The sequence below is a fragment of the Protopterus annectens genome, chromosome 2.part0 (assembly GCF_019279795.1).
Source record: "Protopterus annectens isolate FY-2018-M chromosome 2.part0, PAN1.0, whole genome shotgun sequence".
Classification (NCBI taxonomy): domain Eukaryota; kingdom Metazoa; phylum Chordata; order Ceratodontiformes; family Protopteridae; genus Protopterus; species Protopterus annectens.
Genome location: NC_056728.1, coordinates 21,432,000 through 21,454,906, shown reverse-complemented (window position 1 = coordinate 21,454,906; position 22,907 = coordinate 21,432,000). Strand labels below are relative to the sequence as shown.

Here is a 22,907-nt window from a genome sequence, read left to right as displayed (position 1 = left end):
CATTACATCGGAATTAAAAATTGTGCATATTTCTCTAGAAAGTGGCCATTAATGTCACTGCACAGACTACCACCAAATGTTCTTGTTGTAAGTATACTGTTATGGTCCATACATATTTGGCATTCATTTGCATGTAATAATCCTTATGGAAGAAGTTGCAGCCTTGGATATAGTATGTAATGTTGAGCGTGGCATAAATTATTTAGTTTTACTGAGAACTTTAATGGTGTGATCCACATATGGCCTCTTGTGTTATAGTTGCTGAATGCAAACTTCTGCTGTCATTCCACAGTAGCAGTCTCTTATTTTCTTGTTTTCAGGCTTCATTGCATCTGTTTAAATGGCTTGTGTTTAGTTTGGAGAATGCATTATATGTCCAGAATATAAGTTAAATCACTGTGCTAAGTCACAACAGCTGGTGGCATATTTTTGTGAATTCAGGACATGGGACTGGATTCATGAATGCCAACACTAAGTGTACATGATCTGCATTCAAGAACATCCCTACTACATTTTTGTGTTGTCTATTCACTCTGAAAGATTAGACTAAGTGTAGACGTAGTCTCCACATTGTGGTAACATTTATGAATCCCCCTCAATATTTAAGGTTGCTAGAAAATCAGTAAGAAAACTAAAATTAGGAGGAAGAAGGTGGGAGTTATGCCTATGTTGTCTTTTCACTCAGAATTACATACTTTTAGTGCAGACATTAATGAATCCAGACCATGGTCTGTTGTAAACAAATGTAACTGTGTTTTCTGCCTCTGTTGCTAGTTCCAGATTGTTTCTGTAGTTGTAACTGCTATGTACATGCTGTGCTAGAAGTTAAACTGAGAAAAAGGACCCAGCAAGTTGTAGATGTTCTTAAATCACAAGGTCTCCTTTTGCAAGAATTGCAGTACGTTTAGTAAAAAGATGCTTCTTTATTGAGTTGGTAATCTCCATGTCTTTTGCAAGGATAAGAAGCTGTTGGTACTGGTACAAAGGGAGTTCACTCCTATTCCAGTGAGGGCACCCTCTTTGAGCTAATAGAAGCAAAAATATCCACAGAAAAGAGTGCAGAGATAGGATGATGGAAAAGCTGAAAAAGTAGTTAAAGAACAAGCAGACAGAGTGAGAAGTAATGGCAACCTTGCCAGTCCCACGGAGGCATGCAAGTGTCAGGTCAGGTGAAGTACTGCCTTAGCCCCCAATTTCACATCCTGCAACTTTATCTCTACTTATCTTAGCCACTTTGAAAGCAGACAGGTGGAATCATCCACCTTGTTTTTAGCCAGGCCTCTTCAGAAGTATGAGAGACTTCCAAGCAAGACTCAAGATCCTGTACAAATTTCGCGAGCATCACAGGAGTGGCTCCCCAACTTGAGGTTCCCATTTCCGTAGCTTGAGAGGCACCTAAATTTCTGTTTTAATTCCAGTTTTCTTACTTAGAAGAATCTTTGCTAGAAGGGCCATATCAGAAGGCTGTATTCCCTCTACTGTAGTGCCTCTCCCATCCTCTGCCTCATTTAGCTGCAGAAGGTTTGCTGAGAAGTACATGGCTTCATGGTATATGATGAATCCTGAGGTGAGTAAGCCATCAGGACTAGGATTGGCTTCCACAGTCAAAAGGAGGAGGGTACCCCTTCTTCCAGGCTTCTCAAGTTCAGACCTGTACGAGAGAGACCTGACAGGTTCAGTGCGTATCTCCTTACTTTTAGGTTGTGATGCAGCCAACAAAGATACCATTTTCTCAAGCTCTGTGCCAGAGAATGTTACCTTTGAAGAAACATTACATCTTATGGAAGGGAGTCTTTCATGGGGGGGGGGGGGTTCACCATTGCAGTTATGCTGCATAGACATGTTTGTTAGAAAAGCAACTTGTACCGATAGCTCTTCCTCCTGTTTTTCACATGTTTGTGAATGTTTTTTTTGAGTGCATCCCCACAACCAGACTTTTAGGCTGTTATCCTTTTTTAATTCCTGTGAACTCAAGCTTTGCATTTTGCTTAAATTGTGGCTGTAAGTACCTTTTCAACCACCTGGTCATTGGGTTTGAGAGATGCTGCTAGAATATCCATGCTACTTCCAGGGCTCAGCATCCTCCCTGATGTTAAGGAAAATAGAGTATTGGACTGTTTTAGGGAAAGAAAACTTTTACAACATCTACACTGCGCATTAGATCAGTGAATTGCCAAATGTAAGTGATCAAGTACCAGAAAGAAATTGTTAAGCAGGTGGAGGATATTCAAAAGAAGTCATTGACATGGCCTTGGTGGACAAAATATATTGAGTAACCCAGACAGCAAGCATGTCATTAAATGTAATCAAGATATAGTTAATGTTGGCATCTAGGGATGCAGCAACAAGAATGGTCAACCATGGGAATGCTTGGCTTAGCATCCTGATCTCAGGGCATTTTCAAAAAACATGGAGTACAGTCGAAACTACCCGCCTAGCAATGCTTTTGTGTAGAAAACAGACTAAAGCAGATCAGCTGACACCAAAGAAAGCCTTTAATGAGAAGCAGATCTGGAAACCTACTCCCTCAGCAGTTAACTTTGAGAGTGGATTCCTGAGATCCAAGCACCATCACTCCCACACTTTAGCAAACAACTGTTCAGCCTTCTCATAGGGACAGGCCTCTTAATCCGTAACAAAGGCTTTGTGGTTTAACTAGGGTTTGGAGTGCATTACTGTCTTGCCTTGCTGGCAGGAGTTGAGAGCTTACTCTAGTCTTACTCCTTCCTGCAGCTGACTACAGATGTTAGATTTCAAGAGTACTCATTGATTTTGTAGATCCACATAGATGAGGCTTGCACCCCTAAAGAATTTAAGATAATGCTAACATAGAACCCACTGCAGGTCTCTCAGGGTCAGGTGTCACGTGTGGTGTGCATACATTCCCCTTGATTGGGGCTTATTGTCTGATCTTGAATGTGTAGGTATCATTCATGACCAATGTCTGACCCACTGGGTGAGTACAGGTTGCCCTGTGATAGAGGCAACTGAAGGAGAATGCTGCTGCTTCATTTCTAAATCAGCCTGGGAGGAGGAATAAGAGTCTGTGGAGACAGTGGTCCTTACAAGTTAAACAAGGATAATGAGACACTCCCTCCTTTGGGTTTAAACATGGGTTTCATGGAGACCCCCTTGAAATGGCATATAGCTCTTCTTTAGTCTTACCAAAAGAAGCTGAACCAATATTTGGGGAAGAATCTTGAGGAACTCTGAGACATCCTTTCATAGAAATTTGTTTCTAAGGATGCTATCTTTGTAGCCCTGAAGCAACCAGGTTGTGGTTCTCCTGAAATAAGAAAGCTTATGCCTTCTGTAGATGAAGAGAATGTATTGCTAACCTGACTTAACGTTCCTGTGTGATGCCTTTGTTTCTTCATATCCTCAAGAAACTGCAACAGGGTTCCACCAGATGAGGAACTCATGGTTTTGGATGAGGTGGGCAAGAGGCTGTTTTTCTCTGCCACTTTGACCTTCAGAACCTTTAATTATCTGACTGAATGAACCAGCTCTGATAGCATGGAGCAGTAAAGTCCTGACTATGGCCCATATAACAGGGGATAATGGGAGTGCTTAACTTGGGGCTGGCAGGGCAGAGCCAGCTGCACAGTAACACAGTCCCTCAAATGAGCGGCAGCAGCAGTGCAAATGTTCAGCTTGGGGTGGGTGAGCAGAAGGTTGGCCCAAGTCACCATCTGGTGGTAGCCTTCAGCATGTGTACAGAAATATGTAGTTGCATCTGGAAGGTATTCTGGGCTTTAGTGATGGGGATAGCATGTCCCTCTGCTCAGGGGTGGAGTTAAGGAATTACAAATGCCTTTATTACCAGGATGTCAGTGAGGTCATAAAATACAGGAAACTCTCAGTTGATCGGAACTAAAACAACTAGAACTCCCAAGAAGCTGGCAAAAAAATAGAAGAAATAAAGTGCAATTTTCATGTGTTGCACTTTCTGCTTCTCCCCCAGAAACATACCTTACGTTTTTAGAGTTTTAAAAAGGAAGATAGGAATAAATTCTCTTTCTCCCCAACCTGAGAGCGAGTCAAACCAAACAAATAGTACAGGGTACAGTATTAGTCAGGCCTATTCTTAATAGTAACTGTCAAGCAACCAGAAACTACAGATGTTCATAGTGTTACACTGCTGCAGTCATTACACTTGGGTTATCCTGCTGTCAGGTGGTCCCACAGTCGGCCTGAGTTCCAAAGTCTTGGTCCGGCATCAGTTGCTGTTGCTTCTTCCCTGACGTCAGTGCGACAGGGGTATACAAGATGCAGCCGATGACATTTGCTTCAGTCTTCCCTCACGGTGCCCGAAGCAACAGCAGTTCGCAAGTGCCAGTCGGCCGACTACTGAGATTTTCATTCCGAATCCAGAACCGAAGTCTTTTACAAAGCTAAGTACCCCATTGGGGAAACTTTTTCTTGCCTCAGACCGATGTCAGTAAAAGTTAATAACTGTATTTCTTGTGGGAAGCAAATACCTCATAAGGATTTCCATTCCTATTGTATCCCATGCCTAGGCCCAGACCACGACGTCACAGGTTGTCGGTTTTGTGCTAGGTTTAACAAGCGCACTATTAAACGTCGGTTTGATTTTGCCCAACATTATTTTGCCAGAAAATTCAATTATACCATGCCGTTGGAACTACCGACGACCGGAATACACAAAAAGCGCAAAGAACAAGGACAGGCATCCGAGGCCCAAAACTGATGACGAAGCCTCTTCTAGGCCAGTCGCCGGTTCTCCGGTTTTCAGCGAGGCGCCTTCGCAGCCCCTGCCGACCGCATCTTTAGAACCTCAAGCCGCCTTTGACTCCCACGTGGAGATGGCTGGGCCTTCGGACGCACCAGATTTACAGCCTACCGAGATTAACCCTTCAGAGGGATGCGGAGTAGCTGAACAACCCGTAGCTTCAGAGGGTGTTTTCAGACCTACTCAGTTAACTGTTAAATCTTCTGCTAAGTCTAAAACTCCTTTAAAAACAAAGAAACAAATTCAACATTCACCAGGACAGGCCTCCATGCCTAAGAAACAAATGCTCAGAATGGCCGAAGACCTAATCACTCTGATCAGGGGGTCCCATCCCCCTCCTGATAAAAGGCCTAGACAGGATGCAGACTATGACTCATCCGACCATGTATCCATCTCTTCAGATTCATCCTCAGACCTAGGATACTCTTTACCCCCTTATGAGGATTCTGATGCTGAGGAATCAATTTCTTCAGCCTCTCCGCCAGAGGGCTACTCCTTTGGGGAAACCTTTCATACCATGAGGGAGCATTTCCATTGGGAGGGCCAGGATTATTCAGAATCCAAGAAAAGGCTCCGAGATTCCCTTTTATTGCCTCAACACAGACCCCTTACTATTCCGCCAGTGTTAGACATTGTGGATGATGTGTATACTGAATCCAGTTTAAATCCTGATTCTTTACCTCCTGCTCCAGTTAAGCCTGACAAATACTACAGAGTCCCTGACCCTCACAAATGTCTTTATAAAAGCCCTGCTGCTGACCCTGAAACTATTTCTCAGGGCCCCAAAGGGGTAAAGGCCTCCTCAGCAAAGAATCCAGTCCCCCTCTGACAGAGATTCCAGAGCATTAGACATATGGGAGAAGAAAGTATATACCTCTACAACTTTAGCAATGAGGGCCTTAAATTGCCAGTTTCACATGCTAAAATATCAACAATATTTGATGTCTCAGTTGAAACAAAAAAAATGCTTCCAAACTCAGATCCTCCTAATTATAAAGAAATGCAGGATTTATTACATCCAGCTGAACAAGTGGGAAAACATACTTTGCAATGTGGTTTTGATTCATTAGAGGCCTCCTGTAGGGCAGCAGTTACAGGATCTGTCATTAAAAGAACAGATGTTACCAGATCATGTTAAAGCAAAATTATTGGATGCACCTTTGCAGCAGGATGTTTTATTTGGAGTTAAGGCAGAAGAGGTATTAAAGAAAATGGAGGATAAGGCAAAATCTATGCAAACGGTGAAGGATTTCTTACAGGTTCAGCCTCCTCGATTTAGCAGAAAATGGCCAACAAAGAATTGGTCCTTTCCAGTTACAGACAGACCTCAAAGGGGCAGATACAGACGTCCAAGATGTAGAGGTCAACCACAAGGTCCTTACAGGCCTCGACAATGTGGTGCATCAACCCAGAAAGACTAGGAAGACAGGCATCAACCTTACAAAAAAAATCCCCAATGACTTCCCACTACAGCTGCCAAACAGTTCTTTCTTGGCAGCCCCCTTAGGAGGAAAACTAGCACTTTTCTGTCACAATTGGTATATCATCACCAAAGACACATGGGTTCTCAACATTGTATCTCAAGGTTACAGGTTCCACTTTCACACTCTGCCAAGGTTAAAAGGAATGCCACATCTGCCACCAAATCAATGGGCAGAGGCTCAAAGACAAATTACAGCACTCATGGACATGAGAGCTATTCAAAAGGTACCAACACAGGAGCAAGGAAAAGGATTTTACTCAAGACACTTTCTGGTTCCCAGAAAGGACAAAGCCTGGAGGCCCATTCTGGATCTTTCTTCTCTAAACACTTACCTGGATGTTCCAAAATTCAAAATGTTGACACTACAGCAGCTTCTTCCCATGCTGGGCAAGAAAGCTTGGCTCGTAACTTTGGACCTCAAGGAGGCATACCTGCATGTCCGTATCAGACAAACCTGCAGAAGATACCTCAGATTCATAGCTGGTTCAATGCACTACCAATTCTCTGCACTGCCCTTTGGCATATCTACTGCGCCCAGAGTCTTCACAAAGTACCTGGCACCAGTAATTGCATTTTGCAGACAGAAAGGAATTCAAGTTTATCCATACCTGGACGACTGCCTGATTCAGGCAGAGAGCAAGGACATTCTTCTAAAGCATCTGGCGTTTGTAAAAAAGTTATTAAGTTGCCTAGGGTACACAGTAAACGAAAAGAAGTCAAAACTAGTGCCCTCACAAGAGATAATATTCCTGGGTGCCAGCTTGAATGCAACGGCCCAGATGGCTTATCTCATGCCAGACAAGCAAGGACAACTGACTCAATATTTTCAATTGATGGCAACAAAGACCAACTCCCTGCAAGAAAAATTCTGCAGGCCTTGGGTTACATGGCATCTTGCATACTACTAATTCCATATGCCAGACTGCATATGAGGAAACTACAATGGTACCTAAAGAGTGTCTGGTCTCAATACTGTCAAAGTTTGGAAACAGTAATACCACTAATTCCTTGCCTTCAACAGGAGTTTCGATGGTGGGCTCAAGCATGTCACCTCAACAAGGAACAGCCTATCACTCAACCCACAGCCAGGCAAACACTGACAACAGATGCATCGGATTACGCCTGGGGAGCACACATGGCAGGAAAATGTATTTGGGGCAAGTGGCCCGCAGAACAAAGGCATCTTCACATCAATCAAAAAGAGTTGCTAGCTGTACAAAATGCCCTTATAGCTTTCAAGGACCTTCTGCATCCAGGACAACTACTACTAAAGACAGACAACACCTCAGTTATGTGGAACATAAACAAGCAAGGGGGCACTCATTCTTATCCCCTCTGCAGACAAGCCATGACCTTGTGGAACACAGCTCTAACCTATCAAGTTCATCTGCAAGCACAATTCCTGCCAGGAGAGAAAAACACACTGGCAGACGACTTAAGCAGAAACATCATGGATTCGCACTTGTGGAAATTACATCCACAAATATTCAGAATGATAACACAAAAATGGTGGAGCCCGGACATAGATCTGTTTGCATCCCCAATGAACTGCCAGCTACAGAAATTCTGCACAAGGACTTACCACCCACAAGCATGGAAAGTGGATGCCCTCTCATTCAGCTGGAAAAACCTACAAGTATATGCTTTCCCACCACTACCTCTCCTTCCAAAGGTACTCAGATAAGCCAAGGGTGATCCTGATTGCCCCAGACTGGCCAGGCCAGCACTGGTACCCAATCTTAAAGAACTTAGCACAAGGTCCACCCTGTATTTTACCTCAAATCCCACATCTTCAGACTCAGCACAACAATCATACTTCACAGCCAGTTAAAGACTTTAAACCTGGCTGCATGGCAGATTGCTTAGTCAAGCAAGCAATGCCTCTCTCCAAAGCTGTTATTGATGTCATTCTGGAGGCCAGAAGGCCTAGCACAAGGAAAGCCTATTCGGATAAATGGAAGTGATTATGTGCCTGGAACCAGGCTCACAGCCTTGACCCTCTTGTCCCAAATATTCCTCAGATACTACAATATTTAACTGAGATGCTAGACAAAGGCCTCTCCTTTTCATCCATCAAGATCCACGCCTCTGCCATCTCTGCTCATTACAACACGGACCCACCTATGTTTTCTAATCCTTTGCTAAAACAGTACCTCAGTGGGGCTAAAAGCATAAGACCGCCCTGTAGAGCACCAACTCCTACTTGGGACCTCAACTTCGTGTTGGAAAAATTAACTTTACCTCCTTTTGAGCCAGCTAACTCAGCAGACTTAAAATATGTGTGTTGGAAAACTGCTCTGCTCCTGGCAATAATCTCAGCACAAAAGAGTTTCAGAATTACAGGCACTAATGGCAGTGGAACCTTTCATCATTTTCCACCAAGACAGGGTGTCTTTAAGAACAAACCCTACTTTGATGCCAAAGGTGGTATCAAGTGTGGCTCTAAACCAAACTATTCACTTGCCAACTTTTTATCCAACCCCACAGAATAAAGGGGAGAGACTTCTGCATTCTTTGGACATACACAGGCAGTTACACTTCTACTTGGACAAAACCAAAGCTTTCAGGAAAACTGAGCAATTGTTTGTAGCATATGCTGCAGGAGCACAGGGAAAAGCCATTTCAAAACAGACCATTTCAAAGTGTATAGGACACTGTATACATTTCTGCTATACACACCATGGGAAAACTGTACCTAACAGCATTAGGTCTCATTCCACCAGGGCAACAGCCACTTCAACTGCCTACCTCAGAGGAGTACCTACCAAAGACATTTTGGAAGCAGCAACTTGGAGTTCTGTACATACCTTTACCAAGCATTACCATCTGCCTCTTTACTCTAAATCCAGAGCTGGCTTTGCCACTGCAGTGCTGCAGGGCCTTATAGCCACCCCTAATGCCCTCTAGATCCAGCCACCCTAACTCCGCTTTGGGATTCTACCCAAGTGTAATGACTGCAGCAGTGTAACACGATGAACATAGTACAGTTTTGTACGTACCATAAATGTAGATGTTCGAGTGTATACACTGCTGCAGTCCAGGGTACCCTCCCTCCTTCCCCTCTTACTTGCTGGTACGTACCTAAGTCTCCTACCCTTTACTACCTATGGGGAGTATTTGCTGGTAACTGAAAGTTTTTGATTGCTTTTCATATGTATGTTTTATTAGCAATTTGCATTGCCTACCTTTTTGGGTGCACCTGACATCTTGGGCAAGAAAAACTGAAGAAAATGGCGTCTGCTGCATTTTGTATACCCCTGTCACACTGACGTCAGGGAAGAAGCGACAGCAACCGACGCCGGACCAAGACTTTGGAACTCAGGCCGACTGCGGGACCGCCTGATGGCAGGATAACCCAAGTGTAATGACTGCAGCAGTGTATACACTCGAACATCTACATTTACGGTAGGTACAAAACTGTACTTTATCTGGCATCTACTGCTCCCCATGGGTGCCAGTTAACTGAGAGTTTACTGTAGTCTCAGATGTACCCCTTGTCATCTCACACATATATCCCAGGTGAAGTGCCCAGGTAAGAGAAGCGAGTAGGTTTTGTCTCACTTGGAACGATATTAATAGTTGGAAAACAGAGGGTCCAAAAAAAAAAATACAGAAAAAATATCTGACTTATCCCATTCCTGTTTTTCTCTTCTGGAGCAGGCTTTGGGGAAGTAAGCAGAGTTCCTTGATTCTGGGGTCAGGAAGTCTCTAGAGAAGAGCCTTACACTGTTTCATCATTGTGCTGCTCTGTTGCCTACCGCAACTTTTGATTGTTCTGCACTCAGTTATGGCTTGAGCAGCACATCTGAAATGTGCTTCCACATAGAGGCTTGGCTCAAACTCCCCCTCCTTTACGGAAAAGTTATGATAGGCTTTTATAGGTGCCTCCTACTGGAAGGATGTCCTTCTCAAGAAGGCTTTTGAGTGTCATTGAAGACCATTAAAAGAGGAAACTGATGTTGACCACCATGAAATGTATTTGATTCCTCCTGTGCTTTCACGCTCTCTCTCTCTCGTCTTGTCTTTTAAACTAGTTCATCACCCAAAAAGACAGACGTTCACAGGCAGAGAGGGGTATTCAAGACCTGGACAGGCCCTTGTCGGGGCTGGTGAGAGATTCCCCTGCTAAATCTCCTAGAAAGCCAGCTTTGCAGGGGACTCTACAGCAGCTCTTAATACCCTTCAAGACTGCATGTGGGAGGCCAAATGTGAAGCCTCTATTTGTCCCCCATAAAGAGGTCCCTTAAGTAGGTGACCTGACATTCTCCAGAGGATAGCTAAACCAAGCCACGACTTTACTCCTTGGTGTGCCGAGAGAGACTTTTCCTGTTTTGTAGTTTTTTTTTTTTTTTTTTTTGTCATCGTCTTACTATGGCTGGAATGGATGCTGGGTCCTTTCATATGTTAGAAGTCAGCAGCTTAAACAAGCACAGTCAGTACATTAAGTTCCAGGTCTTGACTTTCCAGGTGAACATGCCTCTGCTTCCACACAAAAAACTGGAAGATGTCACCAACCTAGTGGAAATTTTATGGCAGCCATATAGATTCACTCAGTTCCTCCTGGAAATGCATGACTCTTGTTTGCCAGAAACACTTCTGGTTCTTGATGTGTTCAGCCCAGCTCTGAATTATAGGCACATGAAGCCCTGAGTGTGATCCAGGCAGTCTGAGTTTAAGTAGTCATTCAGGTATTGGAGGTGCTAGGAGGGGAGGTTGGGAGTAAATAGCTGACACTTTCTTACCTATCCCAGTGGAAGGGGTGATCAGATCAGTGTTTTACTGATGCTTAGCATATGCAGGCAGCCAGTACACAGCACCAGATCATGGACATGCAGTTGGCATCACCAAACCAGTGACTATAACATCAACTGCGTATGCATAGATGTGTATTGCATAACCTTGATATATTGTGGGCCCCAGAGTGATGTGGGTGTGCAATGTGTGTCAACTGTAGGGACGAGGTTAAACAAACAAAAAATGCCCCTGAAGCTCAACTTGGAGATTAATGTAAGGCTGTGAGGGTGGGGGTGTGTGGTAGTTCTCCAGCCAAAGAAGACTTAACAGTCCTCCCTTAGGTATAAGTACCCCAGTCTGAGGAGATCAATCCAGATCCTAAGGCTGCTGGAACTAGGACATTCCTAAGTCCCCATGGATGTGCTGAAGTGTCAAGGTGAGGCAGAGCATAAACAACCCTTCTGCTTGCCTGGATGATGGCTTCCTCTAGTTGGCTGTTACCCTTGGGATTCTTTCTTCCAAAGGAACAGATGGACTCAAGATTTGTAGGGAGGGGGAACTGATGGTAAGCAAGTTGGGAGAATATGTGCTTGGTTCTAGCTAGTGTGTACATGTGCTTGTGGAGACATCTTCATGAGAAAATTCAGAATTTTCTGCTTTTCTTTGCATAAAGTGTCACCATGCATGCCTGTCTGCATTGTTCCTTTGGAAATTCATCACCTAAATCTCTTTCCCATGTTTCTTTACTGTGCATTTTGGTCATCATGTTGATCTGTCTTAGTCCCCTGTAAGGCACCACCACTATTTTTTTGGCTATTCTTTGCTCTACTTGTACCAAGAGAACTACTAAGTTTAAATTGTCTTTCCTCTCTCCTAGGGAAATTTTCTGCTTCCTTGCCGTTGTTATTAACCTCTGAAACTTGATCTTCAGACTTTCTTCTAAACTTTGTTCTACTTTCATGGTCCTCCACTCCTTCCCATCTTCCTTTTTCCCAACAAAAATCTGTGTCCTTTTTCTTATCCAGTTCTACAGGCTTCTTCCTTTCTCTTTCCTCTCCTTGAGTAAACTATTGAGATCATATAATTCTGCCACTACTTCATATTACCATTCTCCAACGCTTGTTTAAATGTCTGTATTATTTTATAGCATTTAGATGGGTGAACTAGTCCATTTATGACGTTCCATGGTGTTTCTGGGGCATTTTCTACTTGAATTTATTGAGCATAATATAATTTAATTTCAACACATAATTAGTCATTTGCCATAAAGAAAAAAATGTTTGAGTTGCCTCAAATATCCTTTCAGATCTGGAACCCAAGGCCTCCCAGTTCTTTAGATAAAGTGCATCTCTTCCACAACAGCATTGTCCCATGTGAAACGTGATGCTATCTTTTTAGCTGCTTTCAAGAACTTTTGTGGGTGATACTGTGGAAATGCTTGGAAACAATACAATACAGAGCGCAAGTATAAAGTAATTTACCACCTGGATCCTTTGATCCATTTACATCTGAAACTTGTTCCATCTTCCACTTCTTTATTTTTTTCAAAAAAAATGTCACCTATTTTCTCCTTTGATACTTCTGGTGTCCAGTAAATCTGCACCCCCTATGTATAGTCATCCTTCCTGGATGTAGGCATTTCAACTTTAAATCCACAGGGGGAAAGTCATTTATTAAAATAGCCTTAATCTTGTAGACATTACCCTTGTATCCCAATACCATATAGCATGAATGTAAAAGTTTAAGTAACGTTCCAAAATCACTTTGAGACTTGCTTAAAAATAAGACATCATCCATATATGAAGATATTGTCTGCTGCATATCTCTAATTTTTTAATCCCCCACTTAGTTGAGACCATCTATGGCAGGGGCCCGTTATAGAAGGTAATAGCGGTGAGATGGAGTGACTCTGCTAGACTAACCTGAGATCTGGAAAGTGTGTGTTAACATCGCATTTGTCTTCAACTGAACTGACAAGCTGTCTTAAGTAGTGAATAATAAAAACACCAATTTTAGATTTAATCAAAATTGTATTAAAATTATCTGTCAAGTACATAAGCTCGACCCTGTCAAAACATATTTTCTACATCCAGACTAATCATAGTTACTTTAATTGCCTCTTCCTCTATCCCCATTCAGAGACACTCTTATAATGTTATTGAAAGTGTGCTGGTCACCCACAAAATCCATGATTTGTATGTAAGCTTGATATTACGTTCTCCTGGTTTGCCCTCTCGACTCATAGCTCATTCTGTCAGAAATTTTAAAACCAGTTGTGAATCTAAAAATGTGTTTGCCTATCTGGGCAACATTATTTAAAACAATGCTGGGAACACTAATTTAAATTTTAGCCCTCCCTGTTTACACAGGAAAATCATGGGGAAACAGACATGCTGATTACCAACCTTTTCTACTCTTCCTGATTGCTCTATTTTTAACAGCTCTTTTTACTGCATATTATTCAAGGCGGACAGTAACATACTTTGGGTTATCTGTCCTTTTCCAGCTGACTGCATGCTGTGTGCCCTTTCGATTTATAGTGTATCTTCTGGTAGGCCTAACCATTTTGTAAAGTGTTGCTGTATGAAAGCCAAACAGTTCACACCTTCAGTACGCTCTGGTATTTGGACAGTAACATACTTTGGGTTATCTGTCCTTTTCCAGCTGACTGCATGCTGTGTGCCCTTTCGATTTATAGTGTATCTTCTGGTAGGCCTAACCATTTTGTAAAGTGTTGCTGTATGAAAGCCAAACAGTTCACACCTTCAGTACGCTCTGGTATTTGGTACTCCTGTAGGTTGGCAAGTCCTTCTCCTTGGTCTAGTCTTGATGTCACCATTTTTCAAAAAGCTACTCCTTATCCTTTTGGTATTTCTTATCCTCTGTCTTTTAAAAGCAAGTTTTCACTCTGCAAGGCTGTTAACAGGGTGATGTGCTCTGATAAGTTGTGATCTACTTCCTGTGCTTGTTTGGAGGCCTTCTCTATGTTGTGTGGTGTTCTGTTGCTTGGCTTTTTATATGCTTGCTGGTGCGGTTTCTGCTATCTCATTGGGCATATCCACCACTCATGAAGGTCACAAGTATATCTATCTTTGTTTCTTTTAACCCCTCTTTTTAGCGGTCCTTGATATTCATCAGTACTAAATTCTTCCTTCTGCAGTTTGTATGTGGCTTTGAAACCAGTGGTAATACTAAGATAAATGAAAAGTAGGTGTGAAGCCAGGAGTTTATTAGGCTACATGAAACAAAATTAATTTTTTAGGAAAAAAGATATGGGGAACTTTGAGAATTTTGCCAGCCTTCCCTGGGAATTGTGTGTGTAAATGAAAATAATACTGTGTGTGAAAGGCAGTTACCATAGACAGAGGGGCAGGGAAAGACATTTGTTCACATAATCAGAAGAGAGCAGTGAAAAAAACAGCTGTGTGGTTCACAGCATCCGGTCTAGGTGTGGAAGTTGGAAGCCCATATCCAGGACAGAAGTGCATTATTTCCTTTATGATGTTGAAGCCAGGTTGCACTGTAAAGTAAATATTGAAACAGACTTGTTTGCACTTTGCTTTTACTTCAGCCTTGGTTGGCAATGGTGGGATTAACTCCTGGTGCTATTTCACTGTCAGATTTTGAGGCAGTGTTTATAATAACCTTCTCATTTGGTACTGGGTACCACTTGGCTTCCACAGTGGTAATTTAGCTGAGAGAAATGAATTTGTACAAAATATGAAGAATTGTGTGTGCATCAAGTGTGCTATTTATCCTGGTATCATATCTGTTTTATAAAACATTTGTTTAACTGGGTGTTGCTTGGTTTATTTTAATGATTTTTCTAACAACTGAAGTTTACTTCATGATTTTGTTTATTTGCTGGGGAGATCGGCTGGTCCAGGATCTTCTACAGCCACAGGTTGGGCACACAAAGGCAGAAGTTTAGTCATAATAAAACATGTACATACCTGAAAAGTTAGGTGAATAAAGACCGAAACGAGCATCTTAATACATTATTGATTAATGACTAGCAGCATATTAAGTATGTTGCTAAGGAGACTATATGGTTTACATATAAATAAGGACATGAATATTCACTTAATAAAAGTTCATCTGAGTGCATCAGAAATGTAGTCAACTTGAATGGAAGAACTACAGTCAGTTAAAGTTGATAGAATTAGGTTGCATATCACATGGGAGCTCTGACTGGGCAGTCTTTGGAGTTATTTAGTACTAAAAATGTTAAGGCTTGTAAATTAAAGATGGGCATTTCTATACTTTATTGTATTTTGTGATATGAATACCTTTAAATGACATGGGGTTAACATTCAGGTCACACAGCTGTACATATAATGTTGGGATAATATTAGGGTTACTTTCTTCAGATTATTTAAACCCAAGTATTACACAGCATATTAACAAAGTGGCTTTGTTAACTTACTACACTGCATACAGGTTTTATTCTGCAAGGTTTCAATTGTTAAGTCTAGATTTGATTTTTTAGAACTTAATATTGGAGAAACTATGTTGTATGTATAGGATATATATTTACCAATGTTACTTGTATGGCATATTGACATTCTTATGCTCATATTTGTTCTACTGTGTACCATTTACCATGTACAAAACAAAACATTAACTATTCTAATAGAAAATTTGTAATGGTAGAGAGTGAAACAGTGTATTTAACACGTGATTAGTAAAACTAGGCTGAATGCTTATTTATATGGAGAGTGGGGATCTCATTATTTTACAGTTGCTGTCCAGTGTGTCATTCTAGTGATATGAAATTCTTCTAAGAGTCTTTTGTAATATTTGTTTTGTTTTTTTCCCTAGCTGGTAACCCTGGAAAGTGTCTGTCTTTCACTAACTCTACGTTCACATTCACAACATGCCGAATCCTTCACCCATCTGATGTCACTCAGGTGACACCGAGGTAGGGATTAACCTGACTGAGGTGGTCTGTATTCATTTTATTTTCTATTGTTAGTTATCTGAACTATTGTTTATTTTTATACCTGGCAGAGTTTTATTTTCTTAGCATCTTTTTGTGATATCTACTTAGAGCATGTTATACCCCCTCCTCATTTTTATAGCTTCACAGTAGTGAATTTTGTGCATCAGGGTATAGCTCCTCCCAATCTTTTGTGAAAATGTGTGGCATCCTTACATTGCTTGCTGTGTCAGTGCTGGTAGACTTTCGTGCATTTTACACTTGCCTGTTGTCTTGTCATTTGCATCGTTTTTGTTATCCTGCCTTACTTCCCACCTAAAAACATGCTGCTTTATCTACATCCTGACTCCTACGCTTTAATGTCACCATAATCGGCACACTCTTCTGCAGTTAATAGAGTTGGCAAACACAGGATTGTTAGGCTTAGAATAAGCTACAGGGCAGCCTTTATTACCACAACACAAGCGACTAGTCACTGTCTTATAAACGCTAACAGTGACTTCATCATAATTTAGATATGATCATTAGTCACAGCTTTGTTACGGAATTGTGTGTGTGTGTGTGTGTGTGTGTGTGTGTGTGTGTGTATATATGTGTGTGTGTGTGTGTGTGTGTGTGTGTGTGTGTGTGTGTGTATATATATGTGTGTGTGTGTGTGTGTGTGTGTGTGTGTGTGTGTTTATCAGGGTGGTGCACTGATTTCAGTGGGCCATTTGCAGGCACAGCCCAGGTTAATGAACAAAATGTATTTACAGATAAGAGTATATAATATAACGCACATATACGAGTTTACAGATGCAAGAATATCCTACAACATTTTGTTCAAGAAGCAGTTAACAATGTCAAAACATGGATGTAAAAATGGAATTATGCTTACCAGAGCTTAATAACTGAGATGGCTTATGCTACAGGAATAGCAGCATATCATTGTGTAGAGAGGTATGAGGACATTAGAAGAGGGAAGTGAAAATAGTTTCAAGAAAGGATACCATTGGGAGAAGACTTTTGAAAAGGTGTTAGAGGCATGCAGAGGGAAGAAGATTAGAGAGAAGTGTGAGAGATGTAAAGAGAAAAAAATAGTACATCAAATTGTGGACATTTGGCTAATACTGTTTCACTGAATCACTTCAAAGGAAATTTTTGTTTCATTTTTCCATCAAAAAGTGTATGTAATAGTTTTTCTTCAGAACTCTTTTTTTAATTTATTTGCATTGTTAACACCCCTCATGTGACCTGTAATCACCACATCAATAAAAACCTCTGTTATATTAGTATGATGAGAAAGATGCTTTGTCTCTAATATTTATAAAGCTGCCCTTTTTGCAGTTACACATACCAAATCAAGCAAAATACCTTTTTGGGCAAAAGGAGTAAATGAGCAAAATATTTTTATGGGCCAATAGCCAGGGATTTAAGTCTTTCTACAGTACCAGGCATGACACCTCTGCAGTTTTTGGCACCTATTTTGATCAAGGTTCAAGTTGTTTTACAATCAAGTTACATTTAGCAGCTGTTTCAAATTTTCATCAAGAACTTCTTTCTTTTTCAATGGTGTCCTTAAAAGCTTAAAACCTTTCTAAGAGGTGTCGTCTTCAATTTTTTAGGATTTTTTTTTTTAAACAAGAAACATCTTTATTAAATTATCATATATGACATAGGCAATCTTACATTTATATAAATGAAAATAAACCATAGCGACACAATCTCGGTTGCAGACATTATACATTACAAACCATGCAGACACAACTGTAGCTGCAAACATTATACATCACTTTTAACATATCCAGTCATTGTCAGTCAACCATTACATAACTCATTCAAATCCTGTGTTCTTTTAAACCATGTTCCTCCTCTCTATTGATCACACACTTCCCATTCTTTCCTATGCAATTTGCTCCTACCCTTTTCTAATGATCTCCGTTCCAGTTGATGTTCTTTGTGTTTCACTGTCGCAGTCATCACCAGTGGGTTATCCCTGCTGTGGTAGCCCTCAGCCGGCTTGAATACCAGAGTCCAGTTTTTTTTTTGCGTCAGCTGCCGTCACCTGTAGTCTGATGTCAGGTCGTCAGTGCTATAAAGTAAGGCAACCGACGTCATTCCATCAGTCTTTCTTGCTGTGGAGCCCGTAAAAGAAGCAGTTCGCACGAGTGCCGGTCAGTCGCTACCAGAAGTTGCATTTCAGCTGAAAATGTCTAAAGCTAAATACTCCGTTGGAGATCCTTTTTTTCTTGCACTAATAGATGTCTGAAAAAGTTAACAATTGTCTCGCCTGTGGAAAGCAGATCCCACACCAAGACATCCATTCTTACTGCGTCACTTGTTTAGGCCCAGACCACAACATCCCCCATTGCCGGTTCTTTGCCCTCTTTAATGCGAGAACCTTTCACCATAGAGCTCTTTTTGTAGACAGTTATTTTCGTGTTCCGTCTTCACATTCCGATATGGTGTCCGTCAGCCAACAATCTGTGGACATTCCGAAAAAACGTAGAGATAGGGATAGAGACAGACCACACAAGGCCAACTCTTCCGACGATGCTACCGCTGAGCAGGTCGTCAGTTCTCTGGAATTCAGTGAGGCGCTTTCACAGCCCCTGATGCCCAATTTGATATCTATGCAGGCCTCTACAGAGACCCTTTCAGAGTCCGGTATCCCGCAGAAATCTTCTTCGTCTTCCAAGCCTTTGGCTCTGCCTCGGTTGGGTCCAGAGCTGCGACGCAGACACCAGCTTCCGAGGAGGTCTTTCGCACTACCGATTCTAGAAAAAAAAACAACATCTTTGCATCTGACTACTGTTTCTCCCAGACTGACAGATTCTCTCAGGCCTAGAAGTGAGGCCACTCCTAGGAAATCTGCTTCTGGCCATCATCTTGCTACTCCACCACCACCTCAAGCACAAATGCTTAAAATGTCGGAGGATCTCATCTCCCTTATCCAGGGTAGTCAGGCCACTTCTTCTGAAAGGAAAAGGCACCCTTCGCCAGAAAATATGACAGAACAGGATTCTGAGGAGTCTGATTATTCAGTTTTTGAACAGGAACAACATCCATTAACTGCTTATGAGGATTCAGATGCAGAGGAATCCATCCCTTATGCATCCCCTCCTGAGGACCTTTCCTTTGGGGAAACCCTTCACTCCCTCAGGGAACATTTCCAGTGGGAATCTCAGGACTTCCCACAGTCTAAGAAAAGACTTGGAGAGTTTCTGGACTTGCCCCAGCACAGACCCCTGGCCACCCCCCCCCACCCCCATTTTTGAAGTGGTGGATGATGTTTTTCATGAATCCAGCTTAGCCCTTGACTCCCTCCCTCCTGCTCTGTTAACCTGACATGTACTACAGAGTACCAATTCTCACAAATACCTGTACAGAAATCCTGCTGCAGACCCGGAGGTCATTACACAGGGACCTAAAGGAGCTAAAACTAGTTCTGCCAAGAATCCTCTTCCTTCTGACAAGGACTTCAGAGCTCTGGACAGATGGGGTAAAAAAGTATACACCTCTGCAACCTAAGCTGTCGGAGCACTTGGTTGTCAGTTCCATATGTTAAAATATCAGCAACACACTTTGGATCTATTAAAACAGAAGATGGCTACCCTTCCTGACTGCGCCAATTCAAAAGAGGTAGCAGATTTACTGCACTCAGCTTGTCAAGTGGCCAAACACTCTTTACAGTGTGGATATGATGCCCTAGAAGCTTCTAGCAGGGCAGCAGTGACAGAACCTGTCATTAGGAGACATGCTTGGCTGAAGGAACAACCTCTCCCTGATCGTGTCAAGTCTAAACTTATTGATGCACCCCTAGACAAGGAGCGCTTGTTTGGTAAAAAAGCAGAAGAGGTGCTTAAAAAGATGGTAGACAAAGCAGAATCTATGCAAACTGTAAAAGATTTCTTTCAAGTTCAACCTCCCAGATTCAGCAGGAACCTTTCCTCTAAGTACTGGGCCTTAGCTGCACCAAGCAGACAGGGCCAAGGTAAGCCCCGCATGGACAGACACTCCAGGCCCCTATCCCAGGGCCAGCAGAGAAGCAAACAACGGACCACTTCCGTCTCTAAGGCTGGGAGTTCTAAGCCAACCTTTTATGTCAAACACTCGCAGTGACCCTCCCTCCCCCTCTGCCCTCCTTCCACTCACCTAAAACTAGGGGGAAGGCTCACCCTCTTCAAGGACAATTGGGTCTCTATAACCAAGGACCAATGGGTATTAAAAATCATTTCTCAGGGATAAATATTCTCCTTCAGCAAACTCCCTATTCCAAGAGGGTACCCAGACCTCTCCCCAAACCAGTGGACAGAAGCATTAAAACAGGTAAAAACACTAATATACCAGAGGGCAGTAGAACCCGTCCCTCCAGATCAAACAGGAAAAGATTTTTACTCCAGACTATTCCTCGTTCCCAGAAAAGAGGGCACTTGGCACCCCATCCTGGGTCTATCCAAACTGAACACGTCCTTGGTGGTCCCCAGATTCAAAATGCTAACCTTGCAGCAACTCCTGGCTGGTGACACTAGACCTAAAAGATGCCTACCTCCACATCCCCATCTGGGTATCGTGCAGAACATTTCTGCACTTCAGAGCAGGCTGTCAGCACTTTCAGTTCTCTGCACTGCCCTTTGGCTTATCTACTGCTCCCAGAGTATTCACCAAAGGCTTGGCCCCAGCTATAGCATTCTGCAGACAGAGAAATATACAGATTTAACCTTACCTGGACAACTGCTTCATTCAGGGGAACAGCAAAGAAAAGTTGCTGCAGGATCTTCTCTTTGTCAAAAAACTCTTAATTTCCCTAGGGTTCACCATCAGCGAGAAAAAAATCAAAGCAAAACCCCACCAGGAAAATTGTTTTCCTGGGAGCTGTGCTAGGCAGAGCTTCCTGCCTCTCTTCTTCACCCAACTGGCTTTCAGAAGTCACCTCACTGCGAGGAAATTCCTGCAAGCCCTGGGATACATGGCATCTTGCATCCTTCTGATCCCTCTTGCCAGGCTTTACATGAGAAAGCTTCAGTGGTACTTAATAACCTTTGGTGTCAGCACTCTCAGTCCCTAGAGACCACTCTCCTACTGATTCCTTGCATAAGGGACGAATTTCTCTGGTGGGCAGAGGCCTGTGCCATGAACAAGGGTCTTCCCTTCATCCTCCGCCCTTCCGACCAGACTACCACCACCAACGCCTCAGACATAGCTTAGGGTGTTCACCTAGCAGGCAGGTGTACCCAAGGCCTTTGGAATGCCCAGCAACTTCACTTGCACATCAACCAGAAAGAAATGATGGCAGTGCAAAACGCTCTGACTTCCTTACAACTCCATCTCAGGCCAGAGATCCTCCTTATAAAAACAGACACCACAGTATTGTGGTAAATAAACAAGCAGGGGGGCACTCAATCTTACCCCCTGTGCAGGTTAGCCATGACTCTGTGGCTTACAGCCACCACCATAGGGGCTACACCTGATTGCCCAATACTTACCAGGGATAAACAGCACACTGGCAGATCACCTAAGCAGAAACTTACTGGACCCCCATGAATGGCAGCTCCACAGAGAAATATTTCTGCAAATCACCCAGGAGTGGGAGACCCCGTAGATGGACCTCTTTGCCTCGTACTTTAGCCACCAGCTGCACAAGTTTTGTACCAGGGAGTATCACCTCTGGGCATGGAAGGTGGATGCCTTGACCTTCCCCTGGAGCTTCCTCTTCGTGTATGCATACCCTTCTCTGCCCCTTATTCCCAAGGTTCTTATCAAAATAAGAGAGGAGAGACCAAAGGCCATCCTCATCGCTCCAGATTGGCCCAGACAGCATTGGTACCCCTTACTATGCAGTCTGACCTTACAGCCCCCAAAGCTGCTTCCCCTAAGGTCAGACCTCCTAACCCAGGAGAGGGGGAAGGTACTGCACCCAGACCTGCAGACTCTCAAACTTTCAGCATGGCTCATACACTAAAAACCAACAAGAAGTCACTGTTAAGCAAACCTGTCCAATACATAATCTCAGAGGCCAGAAGGCCCAGCACAAGAAAATCTTATGCAAGAAAATGGAAAAGATTCTGCTCCTGGAAACAATCAAAAAGGGGCAGTACATCCCAACCTTCTATTCCTCTCATCCTGGATTATTCAGCAGAGTTGCTCAATAGTGGTCTCTCCTTCTCCTCCATTAAAATCCATGCCTCTGCCATCTCTGCCCACCCCTTTTCTCTCACCCTTTGATTAAGCAATTCCTCAGAGGGGCTTCTAATATCAGGCCTCCCAGAAGACCTCCTACTCCTCCCTGTGACCTGAATTACATGTTAGAGAAACTAACCTTACCTCCTTTCAAACCTGCCGCTTCAACAGAATTGAAATACCTCCCCTGGAAGACTGCCTTCCTACTAGCTATCACCTCAGCCAGAAGGGTCTCAGAACTTCAAGCTCTCATGGCTGCCGAGCCCTTCATAAATTTCCATGCAGACAGAGTCCCCCTAAAGACTAATCCCTCCTTTATGCCCAAGGTGGTATCTGATATGACCCATAACCAGGCCATACGCCTTCCCACCTTCTTTCCCAACCCTCAAAACAAGGGGGAAAGAATTCTACACTCACTAGACGTGCACAGACAACTCAGATACTATCTGGACCACACTAAACCATTCAGAAAAACTGACCAGCTTCTTGTAAGATTTGCCCCAGGGGCAGAGGGGAAGCCCATCTCCAAACAAACCATTTCCAAATGGATTTCACACTGTATCCATTTTTGCTACAGACTACATGGGAAACCCATCCCTAAGTTGATCCGTACCCACTCTACTAGGGCAACCTCCACTTCCACTGCCTTCCTCAGAGGAGTACCTACCAGGGACATATTGGAAGCGGCCACCTGGACCTCTATCCATTCCTTTACAAAGCATTACCACCTACCTCTCTTTTCTAAGTCTAGGGCAGGGTTTGCCTCTGCAATTCTGCAGGGCCTCGTGACCCACACCTAGGACTCTACCTGTCCTTCCACCCTGTACCTCAGCTTTGGG

The 22,907-nt window shown here is 42.9% G+C and overlaps 1 protein-coding gene across 1 annotated transcript in view; it reads left to right on the top strand.

The window, feature by feature from the left end:
* The window catches only part of TRAK2 (trafficking kinesin protein 2), a gene marked incomplete in the record, with an annotated part of 1,082,163 nt that overhangs the window by 1,040,210 nt on the left and 19,046 nt on the right, over positions 1–22,907 (top strand). The window contains 1 exon segment of the mRNA XM_044060504.1: positions 15,792–15,891. Coding sequence (XP_043916439.1) covers positions 15,792–15,891 — 100 coding nt within the window.